General features: G+C 49.3%; 2 protein-coding genes across 4 annotated transcripts in view; one reads left to right on the forward strand and one right to left on the reverse strand.

Annotated features, from left to right (window-relative positions):
- The window catches only part of LOC121272539 (RAS guanyl-releasing protein 1-like), a 178,410-nt gene extending 174,071 nt beyond the window's left edge, over positions 1-4,339 (forward strand). For both annotated transcript variants that reach the window (XM_041179160.1, XM_041179161.1), the window contains one exon: positions 582-4,339. In XM_041179160.1, coding sequence (XP_041035094.1) covers positions 582-794 — 213 coding nt within the window. In that variant the 3' untranslated portion in view covers positions 795-4,339. The remainder of the gene's footprint in view (positions 1-581) is intronic.
- A 4,961-nt stretch (positions 4,340-9,300) lies between these two features.
- Positions 9,301-12,454, reverse strand: part of LOC121272618 (protein FAM98A-like) — a 28,187-nt gene continuing 25,033 nt past the window's right edge. The window contains exons 7-8 of one of the 2 annotated variants that reach the window (XM_041179295.1): positions 11,796-11,963; positions 9,301-10,467 (exon numbers count right to left, since the gene is read on the reverse strand). In XM_041179295.1, coding sequence (XP_041035229.1) covers positions 10,318-10,467; positions 11,796-11,963 — 318 coding nt within the window. In that variant the 3' untranslated portion in view covers positions 9,301-10,317. The remainder of the gene's footprint in view (positions 10,468-11,795; positions 11,964-12,454) is intronic. The other variant, XM_041179294.1, reaches the window with a different exon arrangement.

The following is a 12,454-nucleotide window of genomic DNA, read 5'->3' on the forward strand; positions in this document are numbered from 1 at the left end:
GGCCAGTGGTCATGAGTATTTTTTATTCACTGTTTCACAGGTTGTGGGTGTCGCTGGCAAGGCCAGCATTTGTTGCCCATCCCTAATTGCCCTTGAACTGAGTGGCTGGCTTGCCCATTTTGGGGGGGGGAGCAGTTAAGAGTTAGCCATGTTGCTGTGGGTCTGGAGTCACATGGAGGCCGGACCAAGTAAGGACAGCAGATTTCCCTCCCTAAAGGGCATCAGTGAATTAGACAGCTTTTTACAACAATTGATGGTAGTTTCATGGTCACCATCGCTGAATTGAATTTAAATTCCACCAACTGCTGTGGTGGGATTTGAACCTAGTGCCCCCAGAGCGTTAGCCTGGGCCCCTGGGTTACTAGTCCAGTGAGATTACCACTATGCCACCGTTTGCCACCGTTTACCCCCCCCCCACCCCCGAACCCCGCCTATTATTTTATAAGCTGTCCTGCAGTTCAGTTGTGCGCTGTAACAAATAGCCCTCCTGTTGGGTTTAAGCCTCGCGCGTTTATTGTGTCATCTCCGTTAATGCCTGTGTTTTTTTGTTCCCCTTTCCCACCCCTCCTTGGCGCCCATAGCAAAGGAACCAGCTGGCAGCGGAGAATGACAACCTTCACAAGCTGAAAGCAAGCCTGGAAGAGGAGAACGCCAGGCTGCAGGATCGGGTCAGCGCCATGCAGGAGGAGCTCCAGGCGTTGAAAAGCAGGCAAGAGCCCCTCGGCCAACCCACGGTCACCCTCATCCTGCAACAAATGGACAACCTCCACGTGCAGCGTGACTCCAAAATCTGAACTGGCGGCCGCTGGAGGAGGGGACAGCGCGTATTTAAATTATGAAACAATGGCACTTAAGCACAATCGTCAGTTTTTCTCCTACGTTGCTACTTGAGAAGACTATTACGCCTCGGAGCGTGGGCCCAACCTGCTGAGACTATGAACCACCCCCCCCCCCCGCCCAACCGGCCCCTCTCTCTCTCTCTCGCACACCCTGATTCGCAAACTTAGTCTGTCAGACAGCAAGTGAGAAATGGGCAGTTTCTAACCTACACTAGGCCGAATGATGGCGCCAAGTACTTCCAGGTCCCACCTCAGATGGAATGCAGCGTTTCCTGTCAACTCCTCCCCTCACCCAACAACACCGCCAGAATTTTGACCTTCCCTTCGGGAGAGCGCTTTCTGTTTTGGCAGGCTTGACCTTTTGCCTCACTTCCGTTCTGTTGCATCGATTGATGAAATTGATTCAAAAGGAACTCGGGTTGGACTGCAATCCCATTGAGATAAATTAAGATAATCCCTCGTGGATTATGTACTGGAAGAACACAATGAGTGGCAAACGTTCGAACAATTATTGGTGATATTTCCCTGAACAGGTTCACAACATTAACTCTACATGGATAGGCCTAATGGTGGGTGCCAGTGGGCAGAATGTCATTTAGCCAAAATTGAACAAAACTCTGACTGGGCTAGATTGCTCCAGTTCTACTCAATCTACTGTCCCTTTGACTGGCCGACCAGTGGGTGTTGCCCAGACAGGCTGGATCCCAATCCCTGTCCCCGCCGACCTTTCTCCGCTCTTTAGCGTCCAGTGTGTGTGAAATTGCTCTTCCTTTTGGCCCTGGTCCCAGATGGAATCAGTGGCCTTTTGGGGTGGGGTTAACGGAAGAGCTGTTCTTCATGGTGAGTGTCAGGAGGCTATGGATATCCAGGAGATGTGGTGGCCCAGACCTGACTGTGTCCTCGGCTATGTGCATGCACACAATGGCTGATTTGCCCAAACATTTTGCTTCTAACCAAGTGAGGTCAGCTTCGATCCCCTGGCGATGTCCAATGGGATTGTCGTCTCATCGGGTCAAACAGATGTACATTGAAGGCCGAATGGTATGAACCTGGTTACCAGTTATGCCGCTGGTTACTAGTTAACCAGCTTCACGTTGGAAACCAACGGACAAAAGTCACCAGAGTCAGTTTGCTTGCCGCCTTAGTCTATTCAGAAACTGCCATTTTACGTGGGCAGGCCAATTAAGGCCCGCCCAGCATGATGTCCACCAGGAAGCGCTATGCACTCCTCCCTGTGCGGGTGGGAGGGGGAGAGATTCCCTCAGCTGGCTGTGCGCTCTTTCTCAAAGTGGCCTCGCACTGGGAGCTGGTTTGTATTAAAGGTAGCCGTGAGCAGTCTGGACTCGAAAGGGAACACTCTTGCGAGGCCGGTCAGATTGCGATTGTCTGCCTTATTGTTGGTTTAATTTGTGTCGAGCGTAACGTTCGAGAAAACTCTCCCTAGCGTAGCAGTTAAGGCCTCACCAACAATGTCCTAGCAACAGGGCCTCAGCAGCAACCCCACTGCTGCACAGTTTTCACCAAATTGTCTGGATAAAGGGCAGTTTGGCCAATGTTTCTCCCCGGTTGCCTCCTTGTAAGCCACCTGCCATAGAATCGCTAAGTAACAGCTGTCTGCAAGTTTTTAAATTTGGATCAAGCTTAGCTACGATATCCCACTCGAGCGGTTGAGAGACTGGAGAATGTTCAAAGACAAAAGATGATTCAGCTGATGCTCTGGCCTGTGAGTCAGAAGGTCCCACTCGAGGGATTTGGGCACAAAAATCTAGGCTGATGCGGCCAGTGCGAGAATGATTGCCGAGGGAGTGCTGCACTGTCAGAGGTGCCAGTCTTCCAGCGACAGGTGAAGCCTGCCCTCTAGAGGTGCAAGTAAAAATCTCAAGGCACTATTCTGAAGAAGGGCAAGGGAGTTCCCCTGGAGTCCTGGCCAATTGTTATCCCTTAACCAAAATCACTTATTATCTGTCCATTACCATGTTGCTCTTTGTGGGATCTTGCTGTGCACAAATTGGCTGTTGTACTTCCTACATTTATAATAGTGGCTTGAAAATTGCTTCGTTGGCAGTAAAGCCAATGGAACCTCCTAAGGTGGCGAAAGGTGCTATGGAAATACACGGCTTTCTTTTTAATGGGCTTTAAAGTTTAAAGTCTGATTAAAAATTTGAGTTGGGGGGGGGGGTGCGAGGGGGCAGGGATTATGTCATAAACCAAACTCCTGGATTAAAGGATATGGAAAGGACATTGGATTTGACGTTATAAATTGGTTCAAAAAGAACGAGATTTCATTACACAAGAATGTACAAAGTTGCTGCCTCTGGTGTGACATATCTCAGGAGATTTTAATCACATGAACTTCCGCCTCCAACCACCCCACCTGGTCAAACAGCCTCTTTTTCCCCATCTGCCCTACGTTTATAACCAATGAACAAGAATGTTCAATTTGGGTTTTTTTTTTTAAACTTTTTTTTAAAATGAATTTCCTCTCAAGTATCAGTGTCAGCCAGAGCAATCTTCAATTCCTGGAGACTCCAGGACAGTGCTGGAGGGTTGTCGACTCCCAAGAACATAACACAACTTAGACCCAAGATGGCAAGTCTTTTCTTACTGATCTTAACCCCATCTTATCCACCCCTCTCTTTGCAGAAACCTGTCCACTGAAGTGCCAAACTCTGGTGACAGTCCAAAATTTGGTGGGTAGATTGTGGCCAAGATAGGCTTCTCGGGCCAAAGATGTGTTATGTTTTCAGGATTACCAGCTCTCCGAGGTTCCTTAGATTTTATCCTTTTCTCTGACTGACTCCCCTTGCTACCCCAATTAATCAACCATTTAAATAATATGCTGCTTTTCTCTTCTTCCTGCCAAAGTGGACAAGTTCACATTCTCCCAAATTATACTTCACCTGCCAAATATTTTGCAATATAATTTTTCATACCGCCCTGCACCCCAATCTCTTCAGATTCTGGGAAACTACGGAAGAAGGAATGTTATCGATAACCTGCTCCCAGTTCTTCCACCTCACAATGCAATTTATCGTCAGGGGTCGGGTTAGCTCTGTTGGCTAGACGGCTGGAATAACGCCAACAGCGTGAGGTCAACTTCTGTAACCAGAGGTATTTCTTAGGCCTCTTGGCCTTGCCCATTGTGTAAGCCATGATTAGCAACTCATGGAAAAAGAGTCTGTTACATGGAGGGAGAATTTACCTTCCTTGGATTGATGTTTCTAGTCATTTAGGGATCTTGGTCAAATGTTCCCAAACCAATACCCGCAGATGAACTTGATCATTGACCTCCTGCTGTTGGTGCCAATTTGCTGCTACTTTGGCCTCAGTTAATGCAGTTCCATATTAATTCACTGAGTGAAACACAGACAATTCACCGTGATAGAAACATAGGAAATAGGAGCAGGAGTAGGTTATTCAACCCTTCGAGCCTACTTCAGCCATTCAATATGATCATGGCTGATCCTCTATCTCAACACCATACTCCCCATACCTCTTGATGACTTTAGAGTCTAGAAATCTATCTATTTCCTTCTTAAAAAAATTTCAGTGACTTGTCCTCCACAGCCTTCTGTGGTAGAGAATTCCACAGGCTTACCATTCCGAGTGAAGAAGTTTCTCATCTCAGTCCTAAATGGTCTACCCCATATCCTGAGATTGTGACCCCTTGTTCTAGATTCCCCCCCCCCCGCCCCCCGCCCAGCCAAAGGAAACATCTTCCTTGCATCCAGTCTGTCCATCCCTGTCAGAATTTTATACATTTCAACGAGATTCCCTCTCATTCTTCTGAACTCCAGTGAATACAGGCCAAGTCAACCCAATCTCTCCTCATCCGACAATCCTGCCATCTCAGGAATCAGTCTAGTGAACCTTCGCTGCACTCCCTCTACCCTTTCTTTGGTAAGGAGGCCAAAACTGCACATGATACTCCAGGTGTGGTCTCACCAAGGCCCTGTGATGAGGCACTACATAGCCGCATTCTCCTTTGCTGGAGGCATTGGTTCCTGCTCCTCTTTGTAAGCAGGGGAATCAACTCCAAGAGCATTTCGTTCTGCTCCCAGCCTTTTTGGATTCACTCCGTCCGACTTCACACCTACGTCACTCTGGCAGCGGCATTGTCTTGTCAATACTTCACTCGGTACCAGGAGCCACTTCATCCAATAGGGAGCAGTGAAATTGACTGGGAAAGGTACAGCGCTGGGTTGGAGATGCTCCAGATTTACTCAGGATTCTGAAACGTGGTCTTTTAAGGGTGTTCATTAACACTTTAGTTTGTTGTTACGGAGATATTAGGACAGGTGATCAACAGTTTAAACTGAGATAAAGGACTTAAAAGCAGCTTAAAAGGGAGAGAGAGAGAGAGAAAGGGAGGCAGAGAGGGAAATCTAGATATAAAATAAAATGCTGGAAAAACTCAGCGGGTCTGACTATCTGTGGAGAAACAGAGTGAATGTTTCGAGTCTGTATCGCACTTTGTTTCTATTTCAGATTTCCAGCATCCAACATATTTTGCTTTTATCTGAGGGAAATCCAGAGTTTGTAGGGCCCAGGCAGCTGAAGACACGGCTGCCAATGGTACAATACAATGAAGAACTGATGCTGGATTAGTTAGCAAACAGCTCGCTGGGTGATATGATAGTGTCCATTATCACAGCCGGTTCATAGCACACGTGTCCTTCACACCAGCATTGTGTTCTGCAGCCTTGCTGTCGTTCACAATAATTCTCCGTCTAGCCGCGCTTGTGTCCTTTGTTTAATTTATGCTCCTGTGGAGCGCCTTGGGATATTGCAGGTTAAAGGCGCTATGTAAACGCACGTTATTGTTGGCTTCCCTGAACAGTGGCTGTGAATCACTCTCTGTCGCAATATCTGCCCTGAAGCCGAGGTTCAGAATTTGAAAGCCCACACAATGGACCACAATTGTGCAACATTCGACTTTGGGCAAACAAAATGCTTCTTTTCTTCAAATACCAACTCCCCGGTATCCCAGGTGGAGGGGATCAACATCATATTCAGAATGTTATCGATGTAAATATGTACAGAATGTATTTAAATATTGTATTGACTACTCCAACCTCACAGGCCTTGTTGACATGTCAAATCCCAATAAATTCTAAACTATGTCTACTTGTCCCACTTGTCTACTCCCTGGGATCTGCTCAAGAAAGAAACTAGAAAGCTGGACGGAGGCTTAGTTGATACTGAGGCCAACAGGCCAGAAACACTCCGGTGGGTGTGAGTAAGAGTGTGCGTGTGAATATGAGGGCACTTAGGCAGGCAGATATGTGTGTGTATGTGTGTGTGTATCTGAATGAGGGTGAGTACATTTACATGTATCTGCATTCGGGTGTGCATATATGGGTGTGTGATGTGAATGGAAGTATTGTTTATAGGTTCTGCTATGCAGTGCTCTCCCAGCTCCCAATCCCAACTCTGTGAACAGCTGGGTTTCCGACCTGGTGGGGTAGGCGAGTACGAGCTGGAGTTGGGGCCCACCGCGCCCAGAGACAGTGCAGAGGCAGCCAGAGGGGTTGCTGAGTATTGAGGTGGCCTGTTCAAAAGGTCATCCCAGTTATAATAAAAACATTAAGGCCCTATAGCCCTCACAACCCCCCCATACACTCCGCATGCCCCATCCACAGGATCACGGAATCTTAAACGGCACAGAAGGAAGCCATTCAGCCCATCATGTCTGCACCGGCTCTTCAAATGAGCATTATGGCCTAATGCCATTGCCCTGCCTTTTCCCCATACCCTTACACATTATTTGAATAGAAACATCTAATGTCCTCTTGAATGCCTTGATTGAACCTGCCTCTACCACAGTTCCAGTCTCCATTCCAGACCCGAACCACTCGTTGTGTGATAAAATTCTTTCTCATGTCACACTTGCTTCTTTTGCAAATCACTTTAAATCTGTACCCTCTCGCTCTCGATCCTTTTACGAGCAGGAACAGCTTCTCCCTATCTACTCTCTCTAGCCCCGTCATGATTTTGGACATCTCTGTCAAACCTCCTCTTAGCTGCCTTCTCTCCATGACAACTCATACCCCCACCCACACTCCCATGGCCCCTGATACCCTCCATGTCATCCTATTCCCCTCTACCCATCCCCCATGACCCCTCATACTTTCCAAGCCAATCTATGTCCCTCTATACCCCAATGCCCTCCTAGCCTGTATGCCAACCCATGGCCCCTACACAGACCCCCATGGTCCTTTATAACCCCTATGCCAACTCATGCCAACCCATGCCCCCTTTCCCTTACAGTCTCTATGTCAACGCACCCATATCCACCAGCGGTTGACCTCAGTAGCCATGCTGAGATGCAATGAAAGTTCCAAACACCTATTACAGACTTCACTATAATAAAGAAACACTCTCATTGATAAAAGCCCATTCAATACATATCAATCCAATCACGTACTTAATCACTGAGAAAAACAAATCTTTGTATCTGCAGCCCCATGTCAAAGATAGATAACTCCTTTATAACCACTTGGAGGTGTCAATCAAACTGTGAACTTACAAGCCCCACCCCACCCCGTGTTAACGATAGGTTGTGGAAGCAATCAAGCAGCACTAATCCTATAATGATAGCCCTCATGTTTATGCCAACATCTGCTGAAATTGCTGGCACTGATTTTTTTCAACTGAGAGACATAGTTTTTCTTCAAAATTTAAAGAGCAGTTCCACAGACTTTATCCACTTTTTAAGCACACTCATGTCTACGCTTAACAATCCCAAAGGGTTACCTGACCTCCCCAAAGAAATTTGGCAGACTTAGACCTTTTCCTCAAATTCATAAATCCCACAAGTCATGATTCAGAAACCTCAATGACAAAAATTGATTGAGTGAAGGCAGCTGCACTTTTAAATGCACTGCTTCCTCCATGAACTGTGGATGTATGAAATACATCCCACCCCCCCCCCCACTCCACCCCATTCCCCAGTGGAAATGGCGGGGTGGCTGTTAAGGAAGCGGGAGGACTTTTGGATTCAGGGCTCTGGCAGCATTTCAGCCCTTCTATCTCGGTGAAAATTCGGCTGCATGTCGGTATGTGAAATGGTTCTGTCCGCTGTGTGAACAGAAGCTTAAAATCATTTGGAATAATACAACCACCCAGCGAATCAGCTCCTCTGTGTTGGGGGGGGGAGGTGGTGAGGTGGTTGGGGGGGCGGGGGGGGCGGGGGGGAGGTGGGGAGAGGAAGGGTGCTACACCTTTACCAGAAAGACATTTTCAGATGGAGGCCCACACTCTCAAAGCAACGATTCAATTATATTCAGTGAATGATCAAGGAACAGAGACAGAGGCACAAGGAGGACTTGCCCCATGGATGACACACACAGAAGTCCAGGAGGAACACTGAATTACAATGAATGTAGAGCACCAGCTCAGGCAATTCGACCCATCTGGTCTATACCAGCGTTTATGGTCCACAAGCCTCCAGTAGCCCCATCAGCATATCCTTCCATTCACTCCCTCTCACCTGCTTAATTGCACCTTAAATACATCTAAGGCCGTTCACCTCAACCACTGCTTTTGGTGGTGAGACAACTTCCACTTTCCCTGGGTAAAGAAGTTTTTTCTGAAGGTCTTGCTGGATCTATGAGTGAATAGCAGCTCATGCTTACGAACCCTAGTTCTGAACTTCCACACAAGTGGAAACATAGGGCGGAATGTTAGGAAAACGTAGTGAGCTGCTCATAACGCCCGTTCACTTTGGCAGGACTGGAAGATCCTACTGACGGAGAGGGGCTGCTTAATCCCACCCATAAACTCGACGGCCACCCTATTGAATCCTTTCGTAATTTTAAAGACCTCAACCTTCTCCTTTCTGGAGAAAGATAAAAATCCAATGCGGCCGAATCTTTTTTGTCAATAAGGACGTAAAGAATAGAAAGAGGAGGAGGCCATTCAGCCCTTCGAGCCTGCTCCGACTTTCAATGAGATCACGGCTGATCTTCTACTCCAACCTGCCCTAGCCCCCCCCCCCCCCCACCCCCCCGTACCCCTCCTTGTTTTTAATATGTAGAAATCTGTATTTTCTGATAGTGAAAACCTCTCACTTCTGGTATCGTGGCCCCTCCAGTAACAGCGTTTCTGGTCAAACTCTCACCGTGAAAGCTGCATATTGTTCAATTCACGCACTTAATGTAAATAAACCAGAGCCACATCTGACCAAAGGGCTATTTCAGTCTGCTCTTCATAAAGCGGGGAGAATTTACAGGTAACCAGTTCCACAGCAGGAACAGACTGTAAGGTTTTTAATATAACTGCTGGTCCACTGCTTCGACTAAAGGTTGGTAAAAAAGGATACATTCATGGTCACTGCGACCACATGGTCCACTTATGAGGGTAACCGGTAAAAGCCCCGTGAATATTTAGCACATTTAAAAAAGAAAACCTACACAAAGCAGAATGAGGGAACTATTTGGTTTTAATTCTTTTCAAAAAATAAAAATTACTCGGCATCCAACCTCAATGCAAAAATAGCTCATATCCTGGCAACCACATGAAGATCCAAACAAAAAAAAAGGAAATCAATTAAAAAACTTTTACAGTAATTTTAACATATCCCTCTACAGCGAGGCGCCAGTAAAGGAACCCGCTGAATGCAAACCATGATGCAGATAAAGCTACTGGCTCAGGCAGCAGCGTAGCCCCTGGCACCAGAATAGTTGCCCAGCAAGGAAAATGAGTTCTCTCGTCGTGCACACAACCCCTTATCTTTCTCTCCCAACTTGCCTCCTTTTCCCAATAAGCCCAGCAGCTGATAGGACAGAGGAAGGACCAGATTGTCCACAACTCCCAGCGGCTCAGTCACAATCGACTAGACCCAAACAGAATGTTTTTCCACCCCTATATTAAAAAAAAAAATCTGTAACGAAGGCCAGCCGGTTAAGAGGGAACGGTGCCGAACGCACAGCCTCACCTACACCAGAAATTCCGCACTCCGTTGTAATCCACAATGCAGGAGGACTTCCAATGCTGTGACGGCCTGGTGAGATGCTGCATGCGCCCGAGCGCTGCCGTCCTTCATTAGCCACACTTCAAACCATTCCTAACATCCTGGGTGCTCAGCGTTGCTCATCGGCACTTGGGTGGGATGTCGTGGCCTCACTTGCAGTGAGCTGGCGAAAGGTGTTGGGGGGGGGGGGGTTTAAACAATGCAGAAGACTTCTACGCCCACCCCGCCCACCAGTCAGTGTGCATCAAACGCTGCCAGGTGCCGAACTGCTCGATGGAGGTGCCCGATGTTTATGGTGGCATGTTGGCCCTCTTACCACTGCAGCGCCACACATCGATTTAACTCGCTTCCCGATATGGAGGGCATTCCAACAGTTCAGAGCAGTTTCAGTACTTCCATGCTCCCGCCCTACCATCCTCCCCCCCGCCACCCTCGGCCCCCCTCGGGGTGGGGAGGGGGGGTGGGGGTGATGAAAAGAGGAGTGGGAGGGCTCCCGGTTTAGCTTCATTTGTGTTTACGCCCTTTGCCCCTCCATTTCTGTTTTCTCCCACCACCACCTCCACCACCACCTCCGCGTCGGTCCTCCCACGTGGGCATTGGAGCCTCCATCTCACCGGGCCGCCCGCCCCGATCGGGCACAGGACCCATCAGGACCTGGGAGATAAGAGAAAAATAAAGGAACTTCTTACGAACATTCTAAACTACAATCTTCAATCTGGAGTCTCGAGTGGGCAGGTAATAAACGCGACCCCAATTACCCAACATTACTGCCACCTTGCTAACTATCGGCATTGCCCACGCACCCCCCCTTACCCACCCACCCAGTACTTTGCCAATATTCAGCCTCACTCTGCGCCAGGAGAGCTCCACCCAGTATCCTCATGGTAGTGCCTTCTCTGATTGTATATACCTGCTTCCCCCAGTTCCCTGCTGGTATCCACCTTCCTTTCCCCCAGTTCCCTGCTGGTATCCACCTTCCTTTCCCCCAGTTCCCTGCTGGTATCCACCTTCCTTTCCCCCAGTTCCCTGCTGGTATCCACCTTCCTTTCCCCCAGTTCCCTGCTGGTATCCACCTCCCTTCCCCCAGTTCCCTGCTGGTATCCACCTCCCTTCCCCCAGTTCCCTGCTGGTATCCACCTTCCTTCCCCCAGTTCCCTGCTGGTATCCACCTCCCTTTCCCCCAGTTCCCTGCTGGTATCCACCTCCCTTCCCCCAGTTCCCTGCTGGTATCCAACCTCCCTTCCCCCCAGTTCCCTGCTGGTATCCAACCTCCCTTCCCCCAGTTCCCTGCTGGTATCCACCTCCCTTCCCCCAGTTCCCTGCTGGTATCCAACCTCCCTTCCCCCAGTTCCCTGCTGGTATCCAACCTCCCTTCCCCCAGTTCCCTGCTGGTATCCACCTCCCTTCCCCCAGTTCCCAGCTGGTATCCACCTCCATTCCCCCAGTTCCCTGCTGGTATCCAACCTCCCTTCCCCCAGTTCCCTGCTGGTATCCACCTCCCTTCCCCCAGTTCCCTGCTGGTATCCACCCCCCTTCCCCCAGTTCCCTGCTGGTATCCACCTCCCTTTCCCCCAGTTCCCTGCTGGTATCCACCTCCCTTCCCCCAGTTCCCTGCTGGTATCCACCTCCCTTCCCCCAGTTCCCTGCTGGTATCCACCTCCCTTCCCCCAGTTCCCTGCTGGTATCCACCCCCTTCCCCCAGTTCCCTGCTGGTATCCACCTCCCTTCCCCCAGTTCCCTGCTGGTATCCAACCTTCCTTCCCCCAGTTCCCTGCTGGTATCCACCTCCCTTCCCCCAGTTCCCTGCTAGTATCCAACCTTCCTTCCCCCAGTTCCCTGCTGGTATCCAACCTCCCTTCCCCCAAGTTCCCTGCTGGTATCCACCTCCCTTCCCCCAAGTTCCCTGCTGGTATCCACCTCCCTTCCCCCAAGTTCCCTGCTGGTATCCACCTCCCCTCCCCTGCCACTTCTCTGCCTTTTACCTTGTTAACAGGGCACGCAGTTTTCTCTCGGCTGCTCTCGCAGGTGGTTTTGGTGATTACGGACAGGTCCTCCCGAGCAGACAGCAGGTGGGCGAGGGTTATACCGCTTCTGGCACAGAGGGCCTGTCGCAGAGGCTCATACGACTGCACCATCACAGCTTTGTGTTGCTGAAACACAGGGAAAATCTCTTTAGATTGGCTGTAAACAGCTGGAGACAGACGCAGAAGCTGCTGAATGGTGAAGCAGCGTTTGTACAGAGTGCCATGGCTCGACCTCAACAGGGCCTGGCTGTACATTGCCTCACACTGACACAGGAGGGGCAGGGAGCAGGGGTGAGGGCGGACACAGCTGTTACACACTTTTAAACAATGGCTCATTTGGCAACAGCACATGTTCAATTCTCCGTCAGTGCTGGTTTCACTGACTTCAGTCAAAGGCCCACCACCCAGCCTTACCTCTCCCTGCCCCACGGCCTCCTGAAGCCAACAAAGTACTTTTGAAGTGAAGCCTCTGTTGCAGTGTGGGAAATGCGGCAACCATTGTGTACAGCAAGATCCCACAAACAGCAATTTGGTACTAACCAGATAGCCTGTTTCAGTGGTGTTGCTGGAGCAATAAAAGCATCCACCAGGCCGCCCGGGAGAAGGCCTCTGATCTC

The sequence above is a fragment of the Carcharodon carcharias genome, chromosome 34, assembly GCF_017639515.1.
Source record: "Carcharodon carcharias isolate sCarCar2 chromosome 34, sCarCar2.pri, whole genome shotgun sequence".
NCBI classification, from domain to species: domain Eukaryota; kingdom Metazoa; phylum Chordata; class Chondrichthyes; order Lamniformes; family Lamnidae; genus Carcharodon; species Carcharodon carcharias.